Raw genomic sequence first — 20,320 nt, 5'->3', positions numbered from 1 at the left:
GAACTTTTCAAGATGACAGAATAAACATCTACACAACTGAAAGACTTGACGTTTATTGACATTTTAGGTGGTTTATTTGGAACGATGAACTTAGAATGAGAAAGTTAAAGACCTTTTGAAGTCTCCTTGAATGTACATCTCGCTTTTGAGCAACCGAGACCCCCAAAACATTCCCAACTATGTATTTCTCTCGGTGTTTCTGACAAACATCAATGAGAGGAAAGAGTGCCCTGTGCAGTGAAAGGTTTATTATGGAAAAGGTGTAAGTGCATTTTAAAGTATTGCTTAGAAGACAATTGGGTTTTGGTGGTTTGTTTTTTTTGTTTGTTTTGTTTTTTTTTTTTGGTCAGTAAACACTTAAAATTGAGGTAAGCAGAACAGATAAAAGCTTTCAGGAAAAAAAAAGAAAGGGGGGGGAGAATAGTGTATTTCATGTAGTTTGTATAAATTTAAAAATTATCACAGAGATAAGTTTGGGGTAAGAAGTGGAAATGTTGTGTAGTGTATCAGTGGAAGTTTTTCTAATTTTATACCACTTATAAAGAATATTTTCCTTTCCATCCCATGCTGAGATGGCTGGCAAAGCATCTGCCAGAACAGAGACCGCTGATGTGTCAAATAACTAAAAAAATAACATGTATGTGTCGCTGCAGATACATGTTTGCCTCCCTGTGTACACGTTACATGCTTTTATTAATACAAACATGTATGAGCGTTTTCCGTGCTGCTCACGAACCCATGACAGGCAGTATTTAACCAAGCACCTCGTTGCTGTCGGAGTTTCCCCAAGGCCTGGTAAGGTCTGGAAATGAGCAGCCATCCCCTCTCAGCAGTTCTGCGCAGTGACAGGCGGCTTGAGTCACGCTTCGCCTTTGGAGAGCGGGGGTGGGGGGGGGGGGGAAAAGAATGAGTAATCATTTTATTTGAATTGCAATAAGTATGAAATATTTCTCGGGAGCCAAAAAAATCTTGGAAAAGCAGAAAGACATTCTTAAATGGCTGGTCATAATGGGAGCATTGTCACATTGTAGTACTTCTTTCTTAAAGGGAAGAAAGTGTTGGAGAATCAAAACGTTTCATTCATAAGCGTATGCAATGAGAACACAGGACAGTACTATTAGAATAATTTAAACTAGTAATTAAAAATTAAATAACGGTAATTACCTGATTCTGGTTTAATAAGTGCAATTTGTCTTTGATGTGAGTATCTAGTGAAAAAGCCCTACCTCTTCACTTAGAGCCCAGCAATATGATTATTGGAGGAGTGAAAGTATTACCAGTTTTCATGTGTTGCCAGCAAGGTGCCTTTTTGTAGCCAATTTGCTTTTTAGTTTTGTAACATTTTGGCTGCTGAAGCCATTTTGTCTGCAGATACCTATTGCATAGGGCTTTTAAGGAGGCAGAGGGTGCTGCTGGGGGAAAAGTCCTTTTCTCTCCCTCCCCCCCTGCTAAAAGTGCAGGTTTGTTTTTGTTTTCTTCCCTAAGGAGAAACACTGATTTGAAAACTGCCATTGTCTTTGAAATTAGCTTCTTTAACGTAGAACTGTGTTTTAAGAAAGAGTGTGTGTGCTGGCTGTAGTATTCTGGGTTAACTTCTTATTTTGACTTAGAAAATTTCTTTTCAGCTGGAAAATGTTTTAAATTATAGCCATTAAAAAAAAATAATAAAAATTGCCCCTAGCAAGCAAAAATACTGTGGAAAACCTGTAATTTAGACAAGTACCTACATTTCATTTGTTCTGTGCTGCTGAAATTTAGAATCCCTTCCCATTTACAGTTTACTTTTCACAGAACATTATTAACTTTTTGGCTTCATACATGATCTTCTGTCAGATGCTTTTGATTTGTAATTTAGCAAAGTATAATAAACAGTGCAAAAGTCATGAATTTTCCTCCGCATCCTGAGCTCTGTGGTAGGGAAAATGTGATAAAATGTGTACCTTAAGTCTTGTTTGATGATCTCTCAAAGCAAGTTTGCCTTCTGGAAATAATTTCTGGGGTTGAAGAGCATGGTATTAACAGATTTAATGTGGCTATTCAATGGATTGGTGGAGTACTATGTGAGTTTTAACAAAATGAGAGAGACAAATTGAACATCAACAAAACCTACATCTGCGAAGAATTATAAATTTAATTAGAAAAAAGGCAAACTTAAAAGACCTCATTAACTAATCAGAATTTGATGTTCCTGATTTAAGATTCTTAAATGGACGAATTTTAAGCTATCATTGTCACTTTTTTTTTTCTTGCCATGTTCTATATAGTGTTCAGATCTCCAATTCGTATTAGAGAGATGTGAAAGTTACTGACAACAATCAAATGATACACAGTAATATTTCTGAGGTATTAAGGAGAATGTGTGTGTCATTTACCATATGAGACATTTTTAGTTTTAACAGAGTGCCGAGTCTGAAGGGTGAGTGACAGCTCCTTTTTTCTCTTTGTGATTTTGTTGTTGTTGTTGTTGTTTTTTGGTGTGCCCCTTTGACTGGCTGGGTAAAACCATTGCATTTTTATTTTATTTTTTTTTTCCGCCCCACTTTTTGTTTGATATGTGAGTTATGTTGCAGAACTTCAATTATCCAGAAATCTGTTGGCAAAATGGGAGAATGTATGAGTGCAAGCACACGCCACCCAGAAATGTTTTTATTCGACGAACTGGTCGTCATAAGTGTGGTTTGTTACTATGTTGTAATTTTGTACTACACATAAAAAACTGAAAGCATGTGAAGTGTAGCATTTTGTAAACTGTAACTAATTTCACTCACATCTGTGTCTAATTGTTGTCTGCAATCGCATTCTTGAGAGTAGATTTATTTTTCCTGGACCACTCTGTGGATTCAGCTGACCAGCCTAAGTGAGGATTAGTTGTTTTAAAGTTATTTTGATTAAAGAGTCATTTTTAAATATGGTAACGTGCAACACATGGTTTAAATAATCCTTGAGACACAAAGGAATATATATAAAGTATGTCTAAAGAAAATGAAGATTGTGGATATGAACTTTCACAAATCATAGAGTGTTACAGGACATATAAAGTATATATTTAATCCACTATGAATGAGGTGGATTTTTTTTTTCCCCCCTCTCCCATGAATTCTTAAATGAAATCTCTCTCATTCCCTGCACACATGCATGTATATGTGTACATTTGTAAGTGTTCAGAAGTTATTATTTGTTTAATTTGTGTAAATAAAATAGTGGGGATTCATTGTATTTTACAGTTTAATGACATATGCATAATACTGTAGGGCACTTTATAAAATATTATTTAATTAAAGCATCTATTTGAAAAAGGAAGTTTTTTTCTGTTATAAAAGATATGTTTTAAAATATCCTGAGCAAGAGGGAGTGAAGATAGCTCTGTAAGCAAACTTAGTTCTCACCTATAATTTTTTCCAGGTGTTTAGAAGTAATAGCAGAAACATATCCTAAGGCAGTCTGCTGCAGTTTCTGGGGTAAAGAACTTAAAATAAAAATTAAAACAAAATGCACAGTTTTGAATGTATCTGTTCATCTAGTTTGATTTGGCATGCGACAATGTATTGAAAAGCATGCTATGCAGTACTTTAAGTACCCAGTTATAAAAAGATTGATGTTTTTCAGTATGCATTATTGCATGCTTCTTGACGTCATTTGTAGTGTTCTACATTGCCTGGTTGCTCCTAGCAGTTGTTTACTTTTGCTAGTAGTAATTCTGCCTGAGATTAAAAATAACAACAAAAAAAATCCTACAGGCGCATAAGTAGGTTTTGCGTGGATGATTTTTATGGCGCTTTAAATGCCTCATCTCTCTTGTCTTAACTCTGTGATCATTTAAGAGATGTCAGTTCAGGTTGAATGCAAATGCACATAAAGGATTCTCAATGCAGACATTAAGAGGGTATATACCTTACTCGGAGAAGCCTTTGTGTGCTTTTAAGGTAACAGTGTCTAGCAACGTATCTTCACCTGAATTTTATCATCTGCTGACAATTGTTATTGGCTACAGAGAAAAGTCTGTTAGCAAAGCAACAGTGTGTTTCCAATAGATATGAAAATCTGTTGCTCACCAGAGTTTTAAAAGGAGTAATTTTATTAAACTAGAAACTCAGTGGAACCAGATTCTTTTTCTTGATGAGTGACCTCAGAAGTAAATGCTACAACTTCCTCCTATTTATTTAGCCAGAAGTGTTCTTTTAAGTAATTTTATCAGAAATCTCATTAGTGACTGGAATTTTTACAAGTAAGTCCTTGTGCAGTAATGTCTGGGGTTTTTACTTTATTCGCTCTAGTTGGAGGTGGGTTTTGAGGTAGTTGTGTAATACTGTTGGGCATATATCGAAGATCTTTACCCTAGGCAGACCTGCCCCTTGTCACCAAAAATAACTAGTGTCAGCCTCTTCAGCTTCCCTCTCTCCTGGCCTTGGGAGTGAGCTGACTTACAGCCACCCCACTGCCCAGGTATGCGGGAAGGATGGCGAAGAGTGGAAGAGGAGGAAAGCCAATGTGATGAGGGCAAGATGCTGTCAAGAATTAGGGGGATGGGAGGGAGAGATAACCCAGCCAGAGATATCAAGAGGGGTGGAGGATGCTGGGGGGCTGGGGGCTGGAGTGGCTTCGGCGGCTCCTGCTGCCCTTGGGGGGCGGCACAGCGGGGTTACCTTCACGCGGTGCGTGGCCCCGTGCCGTGCGGGGCCGTGGGAGGAGTGAGCCCCTCTGCAGCTGTCATGGGCCCCTGATGAATCACTATCCCGTCACTTGGCCGCCGTCCCCCGGCGCGGGGAGGAGGGAGAGAGACCTGCCGAGGAAGCAAGAGTTGAGCCTTCAATTTAAAGACAATATGCCTTTCACCGGCACCGCGCCCTCCTCCTCTCCTTTTGGGTTTATAGGACAGAATTGTCATCCGCAGTGATACCCTTTCTTTAAATTAAGGCCTCATCATAAAGCAGAGTAATAGAGGCTTCTGTTTGTTTCCCTGGTCTACAGGTGCAGAAGCCCCAAACTGGTTCAGATGTTGCTGCTTCCTCAGGCTACAGGTAAGGATTTGATTGAAAATTGCTATTTTTCTAGAAGCCTTTTATTTATTTTTTTCACTTCAGGTAAGGAGTAAACATTTAGTCTTGTTTTCCACATTAAGCGGATGAGTAAGTGCTGGAGCATCGCTTTTACGTGCGTGCAACCAAGTCTGCAAATTATGAGCATGTACACTTTTTCACTAAGTTGTTTGACTTTATATCATCGCTGTATTTCAAGCTCATTACGCTTGTGTAAGATCTCATTTAAAATGTGAAAACTTCATAGCTGCAATAACGCTTATGCTTTCAGGATATTCATACCGTTACTGTGGGAGGAATTTTTAATATAATTTTAATAGTCTTTAAAAGAGCTTAAGCATTTATTTTAAACAGAAAAATTACTGGTTTAAATGCCTTGGAGGCACAGTAACCTACAAAATTTCTACTGGGAGCAATTACTTAAACTGAGTACATCAAAAAACATAATCAGAAGCTTTAAGTATAAAGAAACAGAACGATGGGACACTTCAATCGTAAGCTTCCCCAGCATCAACCAAGGGATATGTCATGGTGGTGACTGCTGATGACCTTTTTATGTAAGGCTATTAAAAATGCAAATTGGAAATATTCATCTGCTTGTGTGCTGTATAGACATTTAATTTTTGCTTTGAGTTAGAATTGACTTCTCTTATTATTTTGACTAAGTGACAGCTGCTGAGATACAGCAGAGTGCTAAGGCAGACTAACACCTGTATGGATTCACTGTATGTTGGTCATATCCCTTTTCAATTGGGCACGCTTTATGTAATCCACAAAGCAAACAAGTGAGCAGGCATAATAATGTTTTAATGCTGCATTTGTTTCAACGGAAACAGGGGAACAATTAAGTATTTTGCCCGAGTAAACACATACATCAGGAATATCTCATTCCCTGTCAGGAGATGATAGGTTTCCACAATTGTTTCAAGTGTTTTATTTGGTTTGGAGGCCCATTATCTTGCCACTGAGTGGTAGATCTTGAAAAAGGAGAGTGTTAATTTGTTGTTAAGAGAATATATGCCTCTGTGGCATGAATGTTTAAAGTGCAGTACTTTGTGTCTTAGAAGCTGCAAAAATAATTGCAGTGGTAGCTCTTCAGTCATTCGTGTGCGGCTACAAAGGGAGTGTAGGACTAGAAAAGATGAAGCTGGGAGAAGCTGTTCATTTTTTTACTAGGTGTTTTTGAGATGCTGTTTAATAGTGGGCTGTCTCTCATATAGGCAATTCCTCGGTAATGCATGTTGAATATGTTGTAAAACTAATTGCATCTTGTTTTCAGGTCTATGGAAATGCAGGATCTAGCCAGCCCACATAGCCGACTCAGTGGTAGTAGTGAATCCCCCAGTGGTCCAAAACTTGATAACTCCCATATAAATAATAACTCCATGACACCCAATGGCACGGAAGGTGAGCCACCATTTTTTTATCCTTTCATGGTTTGTTTTTTCTCCTAGTTGCATTGGATTTTCTTGCAGTCAGTAAGCTATAAAGAGAAATTGTTTTACTATTTTAGGTGTTCCGTGTTTATGTAATACGGTGTGGAGGGCCCATGTTCAATGTTTATCAGTAGTTACTATTATCAAGTTTCAGCAATAGCTTTTATTCCAGTTTTATATTCCTTTCATGGAGTCTGAATGGACTGAGCAGGTAGCGTTTGTAGAGCTTAAAATAAAAGACAACACAACGAAAACCTGAAAGGGTAGTTAATAGATGAGAATAAAAGAACATGTTTACTATTGCCGTACTACAAAACACAATCTTTCAGTCTTTTTTACTATTTTCATATTTCTTTATGTTCTCACTTTTTGCAAGCTCCTGAGGCTATGAAAGTTTTGTCAAGTAGGCTAATAAAACTGAGTGTTGAAATTTCCTTAGGCAAGCTTGCTGCTCTTATGGAGTGGCCAAAATTCAAACAGGTGTAGTAATTCAATGGGGTAAACTGATACCTATTTTTCAAGAAGCAGTCAGGCAGTTGATAAGTTATGTTTGTTCTCAGTATAATACTAACAGCAGAACAACCTAACAGCTTTACCGGGAATATAGCACATATGTGATGCATATAATAATGCATATAATGAAACACAGAAGGTTTTATATAATAAGCAGCAAAAAATACTCTTTCATTTCTATGGCAGTAGTAGGAAAGATTGTACTTGACATTTGGCTAGCTATGTGACAGAGATTTTTAATGCATTACTAGAAAAGAGTCACACAGCTTCATTGCTTTTCAATTTAAATGCATAGTTATACCACTGTTGTAGCAAATATATGCCTTTTTTTCCCTAAGAACTGGGTCATATTAGTGCTGTCAGACTGTTTAGGATTATGGACATGCATTGCATTCTTCCAGGAAAGGCACATGCCAATCAAACAGATGTCGTCCCCCCTCAATTCCCTAAACATCTCTGTTATTCATTCTAATTGAAGTCCTCTGTAGTGGGGAGGGTTTATGGGTTATCAGATTAACAGGCATTTGTGCCAGAGTTGTGTATAATTTACTTTTTGCTATTGCTGTAAAAGTATTGCTGCAATACGATTTTAAGCCATTGGGGGGGGAGGGGGGGGGGGAAGAAAAGAAAAAAAGGAAAAGAAAAGAAAGAAAAAAGAAAAAGTAGCTTTTTAAAGAATAAATAAAATGCTTAATATGCTAATGTTAAAGCAGAAAAATATTTAATGGCCACAGATGAATCTTCTTCCTTTTAAATACCCAAGTATATTATTATATTTTTGCATCCTATTATCAGATATATATACCAGTTTTGGTACAGGATAAAATTGCTCAATCCTCTCAAATTAAAATTCCTCTAGCTCACAAAAGCCTTTGCAGTAAACTTCACCAGCTTTTGTACCTTCTCTGTAACTTGAAGATTCTTTAGTAGCACAAAAATAGGGAGTGTTCCCTGAAAGACTGAAAGATCCTCACCATCTGGCTCGACTTATTGTTCTAAGTAGTTGTATGCAGGCATACACTCTGAAAAAAGGGGTGCTTAATATTACTGTATCAGGAAATTAGTTGTATATTGTACCTGTACATGCACTTACCTCAGGTAGAAAGTAATTTTGGAACAGTATCCCAACTTCTAGGTAGGTATCAGAGTTTATTGAAGAAAATAAATTAAACCACAGTAACTTATTTATATGAAACTAGAATTTTCAAGTTCAGGCTTATTAATTTTGGGTGAATTCTACCCAGAAAGCTCTAACTTGCAATACGTGTTTACCTTCTGAGATGAAGCCAAATGGTTTTCTTTTGTTTGCAATTTTCCCTCAGGTGACATGACCCTCCTCAGCACTGCAGACTGGTTGCTAAGCCCTAGCACACAGAGCCCCGCAGGTTTGGGGGGCTGCGGTGGGCGCAGCAGCGTGGGCACTCAGCATGCGATTTCAGATCTTGTCCAAAAAGTGTCCTGAGAAACAGCTTGTGCTTGGCGATTCTGGTCCAAACTTTCCAAATTGAAAATTCCTGTCTCTGATTTCTCTTAAGTGACAAATAAGGAAAAGTTTGCGAAAGAAACAGAACTGAATCATTTATTTCTGATTTAGATGTGTGCTTAGAGACAAAATTTGTGAGTGAAGCAGATGCCTAAGAATCTGAAGGTGGAATTTTTACTGTGAATCTGTTTTATCTTGAGGAAATGTTTTGTTTGAGTTCCTTGAGCTGCTAAACAGGCTTAAGAAAAAAAAAATAATTGAGTGAATGAAGCAAGGATTTGATATTTTTTTTTTAATGAAGGGTGAAGTAAAATGATTTTTTTCTGAGATTCTTGAAGCAGAATCCTGCTGAGACACAAGTGGCAGATTGTAAGGATGCAGTCGTAAGGGCTTGCCAAACACCTTTCTTAAAATGCTGCAGTGTGGTTTGCTTGCTTGTTGCATGTGGAGTGGAGATGTGGGTTGTTGAACCTTCACATTACATATAATATATGAAAGCAGCTTCTAATCTACTACGCACTTGTTCTCACTAGCATGAAAGAGCCCTGCTTTTCTGGCATAAGGGACCTTCATGTGAATGAGAAACAGGGCCTCTAGGTATTTGCATGTTATAAATATCTTGTAAAGATATGTTAAATTTGATTTGACAATGGGTGTGATTTCGGCAGCTTTCCATACCCTGAATCCAGGATATGTGCACTAGAAGAGGGTGAGGGAAAAAACCCAAACCTGTCTGGAAATGAAATGGCACTGTTTCAAACAAATGCTCATTAATTGCTCTAAGGCAGATTTTCAGACTTGTCTCTTATTGGTGTTGTTCTACAAGAGGATGTGGTTGAAAGATACCCCACTGTTATTAGCTAATATTTTTAGCTTCACACTAGTGGTAAATTTCAAAGCAGTGAATGGGGATTTTAGTTGTTTCATTGAGTTTGAATCTAATCTCTGCATGCAGCTTTTATGTAGTAATTCTTTGTGTGCTTAATTTCACTTTGGTAGAGCAAAATTACAGTAGTGCAGAACTGACTAGGTAGTGCTGGCTGAGGGCTGAAGCTGAAGAAAAAACAGGGAGTTTTGGGTAACTGCTATGTATTTCCTTCTAGCTAAATGTTTTTAAACAGGTCAGATTTACTAATTCTTGTCTCAGCAATTTCTCTACAGAATTCTTTTAGAGATCAGTGATGTCTGTAGAACAAACAGTATCCTTTTAAGTTTGTTGAAGAACATGAGCTAGTCTTCATAGTTCTGGATGTATGTGTGGTGAGAGGGGAAGTACCATTTCCTTAACATCTTGATTAAAAAAAAAATCATAGCAAATAAGAAGTAGTTACAATGCTGGCATTAGGTTTTTACCTTACTCTTCTCTGGGCAAGTATGGTCTTCTAACCAGTGATGGGGAAGTAACGAGGAAATTATAGACCTTGACCAGTCAGAAATTTCCCAGGATCAAATGCAGAGGACTAACACTAAAATGTCTGGTTAAAGGCACTCAGAAAAATCAGTCTTGGCATGCCAAGGTGGTGCTGATGATATAAATACAGGAGTATTTGAGTTTTCTGTGATCTCTTTAAGTGTTTTTCTACAAAACACCCTCTGTTGTAGGGAGCAGCAGGTGCTGGACACCATTAAAATTTTGGCCTTGTATGACTTGCCTAAGAGAATGTTAAAAAAAAAGAGAGGGAATTGAAGTAGGGATCACAATGTTCATAGTTGTGCCTTATCTCTAATCTTCCTTTGTCAGCAAATTGCTGTGGTGAGGCGATACTGAAGGAGTTAAAGAAACAATAACAACAGAAGCTAATAAAATTGCCATTTGTTACGTTTTATCAGACAGCTAGTGGCTTTTCCAACAACAGTGCCCACTTTGGTATATAGATTCAATCTGAGAGGAGCAGCAAAGCTATTTTCCATAGCAGACAACTGCATCCAGTTTCTGCCTACAATGATCTTTACTTTTATCTCAAGGATGTAAATCACTTCTGATGGATTACATAGAGTGAGAAACAGAAGCCTGTGGCCCATCATGATGATGTTTTATGCAACTGGAATGGAAAAGAATAGAAGATTGGGAGAAGGAGCCATGGTTTACCAAGCAACTACACTTCATTCATGTTAGGAGTATGGAGCTGCCTCTGCCCTCATTTCTCAGTGTTTAGGAGGAAAAAGAGAAGGCATTTTCATATCAAGCAGGAAGGAAAAATGGGTAACAAATTGAAGATCAGATTTTCAAAGATACATAGGAAGGGAGGCTTCAAAGGGAATTGCACATCAAAATTCCTTTGGAAAAAAAAAGATTCTCACTCTATAAGTACCTGCTGCAACATGAGAATGAGATCCCACACAAAGGCATTCAAAGCTCCCCACTATGTGTCTATCTGATGTGTGGCCATTAGAAACGTTGTTATAAATCTGGTGAATGTAAATCCATCTTCAGGGGTTCAAAAGGCAGCGCTGTGTAGTATATTTGCTGTTGAGCTGCAATATTATACAATTGAGAGAAAGTTATTTTGAGTATTTTCTGAAGTGATGGTGGAGTAAGATGTTGAAATCCATAGCCATGAGCTGGCCATTGTTTCGGCACACGATGTAGATTTTTTTTAAGTAGAAGTATTTTTTGTAATGGTAACAATACTTTGTAGCACTCAAAATAGTCTTTCAGTATTGCAGTCAAGCCTGCACATTGGCTATCAATAATTCTTAATTTTGTGTGTTATTAATATTTTTAATAGTTATTAATAATTTTGGGTACTTTGGCCTGCAAAGTTGTGGTAGGTGATAGCAATCAGACAAAATGATCCTCCTTTGGGAGATGTTTCGGTTCTGGTATCTTTTGATTGCTCATTTCTGTAGTTTCTGCCAGTTATGTATGCTGAAGTTTCTAGCCCTGTATTTGTGATGATTAGCTTGTATGAAACTTGTAGTTGAGGAAGGGATACCTCCGTATTTAGGCATCCTGAAATAATAGCCTGGTAAAGGTGAATTTAATCTTTGCGTTTCAGTAGGGTGCTAGTATCAAGGGCTATTGATGCTAACTGCACAAGAGGACAGTTGTGTGGCCAGAGGCAAAGACCATCAGGGTCCCAGGCCCCAGACTGGCAAAACCAGCCTGGGGGTCTGTAGGGACTGATCATGGTCTTCAACCTGCCGCCACTTCTGGAGGATAAAAGCCAATACACATCACTCTGCCCATTTATGTCAAGGCAAGGGGCTGACTTGGACTATCTTTTCTTTTCAGCTCTTCACTGTTTTCTTCTCCCATTGGCTTCCTTCCAGACTCTTCACCTTATCTATGCTTTTATTATCTTGCTTCCCTAAGAGTCCTTCCATCTGTTCTAAGCACATGTAGCATAATGCCCTGTTATTCCTCTTTCACAGGTTTTTGGCCAATGAAATAATGTGCCTGTTTCTCTGTTGGTTCAGTCCAACTCCTGTTGCAAGGTCTTGAGGAGGAGACTGCCTAATAAATATTTACATATTCATTGTCTTTTATGTATATATGTGCATTTGTTTGTGAAAACTTCACAATTTTGTTTTCCTCTATAACATTTTCCTGAAATAAAGGACCTCATTTAAGTGAAAAGTCAATAGCAATGCTGGTTCCCACAGATGTCTGAGGAAAATAACATACTCTAAATTACAAAGGACTTTAAGAAAAAAAAAAAAAAAAGAAAAAAAAAAAAGGAACATCTTGGAGGTACCATTATTTTAATATAGTTTATTTTTTGCAAGCTTCTCATGAATTTTTTTGAAGCATGTGCCATGCCACTCTGTGGTTGGAGCATGGTGCTGTGACATTTCCCTCTGAGTGTGCCTGAGGGTCCTAGAGCCCCGCTGGCACAGGATGTCAAGAACCTCTTATAGTACTCTACTCCACCAAAAACTGGAACTTGTGCTAGGTGCAGCATCACTCCAGTGGGACCAGCCTCTTAGGCGTGATCTGCCTGTGTGCATTTGTGTGATTGCACAGCATCAAACAGAAATCTCACATTCCTGGCCAGTAAAACAGACAAGAAGGAAATCCAGCCCTGCTGCCAGCATGCACCAGAAGAAACTCTGGGGAACAGGAGTAGGACATCTAAATCTAGTCTACCTTAGTAGACGATAGGGTGATATTTGAAGAAGCAACTTCAGAGACTTGTGACCCTTCAGATGATTTAGGACTTCCATTTGCATCTTGTAGTCTTCTGAGGGGGCTTGCTTACCATAGATAGATAAAAAACCATAAAACTTAGTTACACTGCAGGGGTAGCTTGATCATCTGATCCCTGGTCAGTGAGTGAAGTACCTGTGCCACCAGGTTTGATGAGACAAGCTGGGGAGTTTTCTGCTACTGCTAGGTGGAGGGGCATGCAGGCTGGCATTATCTGTCTTAGTCCAGGTGTATTTGCCTTTCAGTCTGGCAGTCCTGGAGTTCAGACCCTGGCCAAAAGTAGAGGATATTGTTTCCCACATGTGAAAGGTCCCACCTGCTTTGCCATTCTTCTCCTGACTTCATGTCTCAGCCTTGTGTCTTACACCTGGAAGGCAGAGCAGGTTTCATTTCTCCATGATGCTCTCTGTTCACCTGAAGCCCTCCATGCTCCCAGAAAGTTGCTGAAGTCAGCATTCTTTGCCATTAGAACAGAGGCTGTGACACTGTATGGTCATTCTGTTTGGCCTTGGTTGAAGAGCACAGATATTTTACACAAATGTGGTGCAAACTGTTACACATATTACACGAAAAAATAAGCCATAACACCTCTAAAAGGATTGTTTCTGTATATATGCTGCCTCCATTTGTACAGGAGAGATTCAATAATTTGGTAGAAATCGACACGTGAATGTGAAGGGGAAAGAATGTTAGTTTGATTTAGATATTCTTGTCTCCAAACTACAGTGAATCAGACTGTTTTAACCCATGACTGTACTTGTCAGGTCAATATCCAGGTTAAATCTTGATTACCAGCCCCAAATTCTATCAAAACTTGTCTCCACCCAGATGGTTTTCAATTTTCTGATTTTGCACTGTAATAGCAATGCCACTTCTTTGTAATTGTAAGCTGCATGAGCAGCTACAGTGGCAAGTCTTTCAGTTGTAATGCATAAGGTAAGAGGGGGGTGAGGGTCATGGGGGAACCATGCAAGCAGTGAAAGCTGGATGTGAGCTGCAGCCCAAACACTGTGTGAGTTTTGAACCCTTCCAACATCAGAGGAGGGGAGAGCAGGAAACAGTCTGGGCTTGAACTAGAATGTGCTGCTTTGAGCAGGGACTTTCTTTGAAAGCTAAACATAAATTTAGGCTGGAAATTACCTTGTAGTAATTACTTTCTGGTAATTTCCAGACGAGTTTCAGGAAGAGTCCTTTGCTTTGAGAAACAGGAGCAAGTAAATTTATCGGGCTTCTTGGTAAGGAGCTGATGATTGCATAGTCTGTGATAAAAAGAGAGAATAATGTCCTGGATAGCAATTAACATGATTGAATAACTTATTTGTAAGTGACCTGTAAGCTTTAGTAAGCTGTTTATAATTTCAAGATTTTTCATGACAAACAGAGGAGATATTGAATAAAATAACGGAAAATATAATCATCTTGGAGAGTCAAAATAGATTTTTTCTCCTGTTAATTACAATTATCTTTGAGTTTTTAGGTAAACTTTGGGCTTCTAGTGGGAACAGAAGAAGGATGGTATCAAGTAAAATAGTGTATGGATAGTAACGGATACATGAAATTATTAAGATATCTGCCTGGTGTTTAGCTGCTAACATTGTTTGAAGATGTCACCTTGAGACAAACAAAAGTAGGGCTAGAGATTGTATTTACATCTATAAACTAACAGCCTTGCTTGCTTTGTTGAGACTCTCTGTGCCCCATGAACACTGTGAACTGTCAGCCAGGAATTATTTCATTTTGCCCACTTACTCATATAATACAAATAATAGAATATTATTAACAACAATTCTGTCTTAAAACTATAAAATTAAAACTGATTTATTAAGTTAGCCATGTTTACAATATTTCTTTTCTGGTTTAATGTATATGGCTTAGCTGTTAACAAAGACTAGTTCAGTAGAGCAAGCCTTATATGTATTCTAGATCTGCAAAGTAATTTTTAAAATCTATTTTAAAGCTTTTCTTTTTGCTTGCTTGAAGGTGCAATCTTTATAATGTTTTAATATTATTTTCATGTGGCTAAATGTTAGGTTTCTGAATCCATGTTTTAAAAGGACAACATCTCATTCCTCTTAGCAGTCTTTACTGTTGTATATGCCAGTGACTGTGTGACAAGCTGTGAACTCAGAAAATTGTTACTTGGCTAATGAACCACATGAACTTGTGGGTTCTGATCTGAAGTTCTGTCTCTTAGTGGAGTTCAGGAACTGCCACATAAGTAATTTTTAACTGCCTTTTGTAATATGCCTGACCAAAGAGGGCATCTTGCACTTAGAGCATCTGAGTGTCTTAAGAATAAATATCTTGACAATCAGTGGAACATTAGATTAACAGTTAAACTATCTCAGAATTTTAGTACTTTTTTTTTTTTTTTTTTCCCCCTAAGGCTAGTATGTATGTTAGTATCTGCTACTGGTATTTTTTTCTATTGTGTTGTTTTCTTATGCAGGTTTTTTTGTTGTTGTTGTTTTAATATTGTCTTTAGAATCTCATAAATTACTAGAAAATTAAAATAAGGAAGAAAAATGTCTCTCTGTTGATGTAGCTTCTCAAATTCCTTGGTATATAAATGAAATCAATATCAGTAATTCTAAATAATAGTTGAATTTTGGCAGCAGATTAGGAATACATCAAGTTTCTTCCTGAACAATTTGTTGATAATCTGTTTTATTACATGAGTGATTTTGCTGGCACTAAAATGTAGTAGCCTGTCGCTAAATAGAGTCTGCCTCTATAATGCAAGTCTGATAATTCTGCACCTCTGTAAAGGTCTATTTTGACAAAGGAGCAGCAGAAATGGGAACTCTCCTGTTTTGCGCTCTGTGGTTTCTGCCACGACTGAGCAGGCTGTTGGAGGTTACTGGCAAGCTTGCAGCATGTTGTAGAGGTGGTGATATTCCCTCTGGTTGCCCAGCATCCTCCTGTGAAAGGATACATTGCAGACATGTTAATTGCCATGGAAAATGTGAAGACCTGAAATCCAGAGCGTGGTTAAGGAGCAGGCCACAGGGCCAGGTCTGTGCCCTTCCATAGCCTTGCTTCCTTGGACAGCTCCATACGTCTCTCATGATAGACATGGATTACTGATGTCCTACTGTGATAGAGTGGCAGAGTTGTAGGCTTAGGAAATCCCTTCTGAATCTTTTTTTACCTTCATTCTGGGGGGAAGCATGCCCCATTGCAGGTCAGTTTTTGCCTTGGGCAAATGAAAGACCTTCCCAAGTAGTGACCTTCACTTGGTGAATCTTTCCAACTGGTGAAACCATGACTGTTTCTTCTCATTTTTTTTCTTCATACAGCAAGCTTTCATTCCCTTGAATGAAAGTAATTCCCAGTCATTTCCTGGCATTTTCATTAAAATACTTGGGTAATGGGAGCCTTTTCAATTCCTATCCATCTTTATTAAATTCACAACTAGCTGTGGCTCAAAGATCTGTTAAGGTCACAGTTGTTCCTAAAGATGGCATGATGGGGCTTATTTGTTATCACCTTACTAATGGGTATCACAATCAGGGAACAGCCTTTCTTATCCCATTTTTTTCATATAGGCAGGAAATACAACAGCTGAGAGGGGAGACATAAGGAACAGTTGTTATGAAAAACCTGTAAGCACCTCATTCATCAATTAGAAATTTCCATGAAAAAGTTGCTGCCGTATGTTTCGTATATGTTTTCCTGTATCTTCAAAAGTAGAATGTTTAGTAAACAGCATTCAGTTATAAACATTGTTGCACTGAACTATTGCTCATGAATCATACAGACAAAAATTCCGTTTTGATGAGGTTTTTCCCCAAATGGTATCCCTAACAAGATCTGAGATACAAATCAGTGCACATGAAGAAGGCTTTTAAACCAACAGCGAGGGAGGCATTTACATCCACTTAGAAAGAAATTATCCTAAAAATCTTTATCTAATAAAGCAAATGATGCTGTAGGTCTCTGTATAGTTCAGCGTGGTCCTTGGGCTGCTAGTTTGTGGTCATTCAAGCAATGTCACATTATTTTGTAAGGAATATAGAAAAATTGTTTCTTCATTAGAGAAGAGGGAAGAGTTTGCAGAAAGCGTATACTGAAATCTTGCACTCTTTACCCCAAGCTAGGTTGATCTGCCTCATCTTCCTCTCTTTTCCTCCCACACAGCAGTCAGTTATAGAGAAAATTGTCTTTCACTGTTATTACCAAAAGTATAATTGCATTACAGAAATTAGATATGTGAACGCTTGCAAGTTTTGGGGAAAGCTGGAGTAATTTTTGAAGAAAACATTAGTCCGACTGTAAAATCTAGTTTGTGATAAACTTCTAAGAAAAAGCAGAACATAATGAAGATGCTATAATTCTTGATAGCTAGATTAACAAACTGTAGAACTTGCCGTAAAAATCTGATAGTTTCTGGAAAATTACTTTGGATAGACACCTTGCAACAAATATTTTGTTACATCTGTGCGTTAGAGTTTAAGCATTTAGTTATAAAATTGATACTGGATATGTTATATGTTGTGTTTTTAAGAAATAATTTGCATTAGAGTTGTAGTTCAGATCATGAGTGCACTCTTGAAGTGAACCCCTTGGCCACCCTTTCTTACTACATGTCAGTTCACCTCCTGGATTTCAGTTCTTTCAAAAAAGATGCTTGCTCTGCAGGAGTACAGTTAATGTTCTCCAGCCTATAATGGGCACTCCCTCCCTGGGACAAGACTAAACCTAGCATGAATAACCCCTCCACCTCAAATACCTAAATTGTGGACCTTCTGCACCAACCATTTCACTCAATTAAATTTTTCTTACTGGGCTGCACTGCTTGCTAATGCAAATGTGGTAGAGGTTTGTGTGGAGCTAGTATTGATCTCCCAAGCTAGCATGTGCATCCTGTGTAAAAATCAGAAAATGGTAGTGGCCAAATATTAACATCTTCAGAGGTTGTATGTAAATCCTGTGAGTGAAATCAAGTGAAAGAAATAGTGAGGTATGTGGAAATAAGAATTTGGATTGGCAAGGAAAGGTATGGTCCTTTGTCATAAAGGCAAAGTGCTTCTTCCTCACCCTTTGCAAACCTGGCCCCAGAAGAGTTTCTGCTAGTGATGGCCACAATTCCTGAGCACATATATACAGGCACACCCAAGTCAAGATGACATCTGGGCATTACACATCAAGTAGGGTGCACTTTGCCTGGGTTTTCTTGGATTCACCTTTTGCAGTGTGACTGAACTGCCTCGCTGAAAGGTCAGGTATGCACCAGCACTGGTGCGTGGGAAGCGGTGACTGTGTGTGTCAACAAGAGCAAAAGCAGTGGCACGTTGGTCCTAAGATCAGCTCCGTTGTTTTCTGAAACATCCTCCTGGGTTGCTTTTGGTGTGCTGTAACTCCAAAAGTGAGATGTGTAAAAATGCATTTGAGAGATTGCCATACTGAGCTGGTAACTTGCAGAGGGTAGCTGTTGTGCCTGTTTGCCAGGTCAGCCCCATCCTTGCTCCATGGATCGGAATTCTGTTGTTGCTGAGATTGCACAGGAGTATCAGAAAGGGAAATTCATTTATTTACTTGAGGCTTCATTAAAAGTTATGAACAATTAATTATGAAGCAGCCTGAGCCAGGAGAGAATCTTTCTTACTATCATTGTTTTTTACTCTCTGACAGCCATGTTGGGTTGTGGGTGCAGAGGGAATAAAACGTAAAAAGCATTCTTTGGAGTATCTAGTGAGGACTGTGTCCCCTTTGTTTATTCAGGCTTGCTGAATATAAAGTCGGATTGGTTTTCATTTTGAGGGGAGAAATCCACCATGAGAAAAGTGTTTTACTTCATCACAAATTCTCATTTTTCCTCTGAAGAGTTGTTTGGATGAAAAAAAAATTGAGTAGAACTCAGAAAAACCCATTTAAAAATACTTCCTTTTTTGTCTTGTTCAAATTGCTGTCTTGCAAGGCTGTAAATGTCTGTGTGACCTGATCTAAATGTAGACCCTTATTGTTGGGTCTGCAGGATTAAGAGGAATCAGGGCAGGTGCAGAGAGTTGCATGGGGACTTCTGGTTTGTTACAGTGGCTGTTATTCCTGGGGGACAGAAATAACCCTCTTGATCATTTTATATGTATGTGTAAATCATAGCTGCCAGTACTTTGCATTGTTTGTATACACAAATACATAAAATGCAAAATATTGATAGCCATGATTTCTAACATTTTTGGCAGATTTTTGTTTTGTTGAATTTGTGGCTGTAGTGACTGTGTGTGCATGCGTGTGCAAGAATATTAGGTGCATATAGAATATATTTGATTTATATTTCTATAGTTAAAACAGAACCAATGAGCAGCAGTGAGATTGCTACTACTACTACCACAGACGGGTCTTTAGACAATTTCTCAGGATCAGGTAAGGAATAAACAAAGGTTTTAAGCTCAGCATTTTTTCATTTAATATTTTCTTATCCCATGGGGTCTAAACCAGTGCACAGCTGTTAAAAAGCCTTGTGAGCTTTGCAGCTAATGCCTATTTCTGTTCATCTTACTGAGACAGTGTAAGTCAATAGGAGTTTTCCCCGAGTAAGGATCATTACAGCATCAGGCTTATTAATGTCCATTGGTGTCTTCGGTGGGAATCTGACTAGGGAGTATTCTGGCCCAGAGTAATTACTCTTCTGTTTTCTGTGAGTAAACATACCTAGCTCTGTGATTAGTGTTGTAATTGAGGGGTAGGTTTTCCTCATTTATTGTAATTTATTATTATCAAGGCATTCGTTCTTTTGTCAGGCTTTTTTTCTTCCTGGAAGCCTCTTCGCTTCTAACATACGGGGGATAAACACTGAGAAAATCCTAAGATGTTTGTACAGGTTTGCATACCTGTGGATTAACTGTGGTATTTCTAGCACTTGGTTTTTATGGTGCAAATAAAATAAAAAAGGATCTAATACTATGTTGTGGTATTATGTTTCCAGAGTAGCAAAATTTGACATCTTGCAACCAGTCAGGCTTCAAGTAGCCAGTCCTTTTCTGGTCTTGTCACGGCCTCCATTTTCTGTGCATGCTGTTAAGTATGGAAGTATCAATTTTGAAAGCCAAAAAATAATTTCCAGGGTATTTTAAATCTCTAAAATAAGAAAAGGGTAGTGTGTTTAATAGTAGTGTTGATCTGACTAAAGGTCAGACTGTAACATTTGGCATATCTGCAGCCAAACAGGCCACAAAAAGAGAAACTATCAGGTGTGGAAGGCACAGAAAGAGATTCCCTGCTTCCCACCATGCTTCGCAAGAGCTCTTGGAGTGTAAAGATGATGGATTTTCCCTGTAGTTGGCCAGGAAAGGGGTAGCTGGCGAAGGGTAATTATCCGTGCCTTGTTTATTTCCAAGTACTTAGCAATAGGGCCTGTTGTTTCTCCGGCTGTCTGATTTTACAGTAGTCTCATAACCTGCCGCTGACCCCTTTCTGGCAAAGGCTTCAAAACCGGCCTGGGGGCCTAGGGAAGAAATGGCACCCAAATGGTAACTAGAGAGGAAAGGGCTCCCAAAAGTAATGCTGAGGGCAGAGCACACCGGCACATCTGCCACGCTCTCAGCAGCACCCAAAAATACCAAAAGAAATTGGGCGGGTTGGCATTAAGTTGTGTGTCAGCAGTGGCGGGGCAGCTGGGGAGACGCTCACTGTTCAGCCTCCAAGCCTGAAGTGTTTCACTAAGAACATTTGCACATTGGTATAGACATCTTTATGCCAT

General features: G+C 38.5%; 1 protein-coding gene across 9 annotated transcripts in view; it reads left to right on the top strand.

The window, feature by feature from the left end:
* The window catches only part of EYA1 (EYA transcriptional coactivator and phosphatase 1), a 147,654-nt gene that overhangs the window by 58,519 nt on the left and 68,815 nt on the right, over positions 1–20,320 (top strand). For 7 of the 9 annotated variants that reach the window (XM_051611626.1, XM_051611624.1, XM_051611625.1 and 4 more), the window contains exons 2-5: positions 4,969–5,018; positions 6,316–6,443; positions 8,308–8,370; positions 18,904–18,984. In XM_051611626.1, coding sequence (XP_051467586.1) covers positions 4,969–5,018; positions 6,316–6,443; positions 8,308–8,370; positions 18,904–18,984 — 322 coding nt within the window. Of the gene's footprint in view, positions 1–4,968; positions 5,019–6,315; positions 6,444–8,307; positions 8,371–8,769; positions 8,852–18,903; positions 18,985–20,320 lie in introns of those variants that run through there. The other 2 variants (XM_051611630.1, XM_051611632.1) reach the window with 2 other exon arrangements.

The sequence above is a fragment of the Apus apus genome, chromosome 2 (genome assembly GCF_020740795.1).
Source record: "Apus apus isolate bApuApu2 chromosome 2, bApuApu2.pri.cur, whole genome shotgun sequence".
Lineage (NCBI taxonomy): Eukaryota > Metazoa > Chordata > Aves > Apodiformes > Apodidae > Apus > Apus apus.
This window is presented reverse-complemented; position numbering and strand designations above follow the sequence as displayed.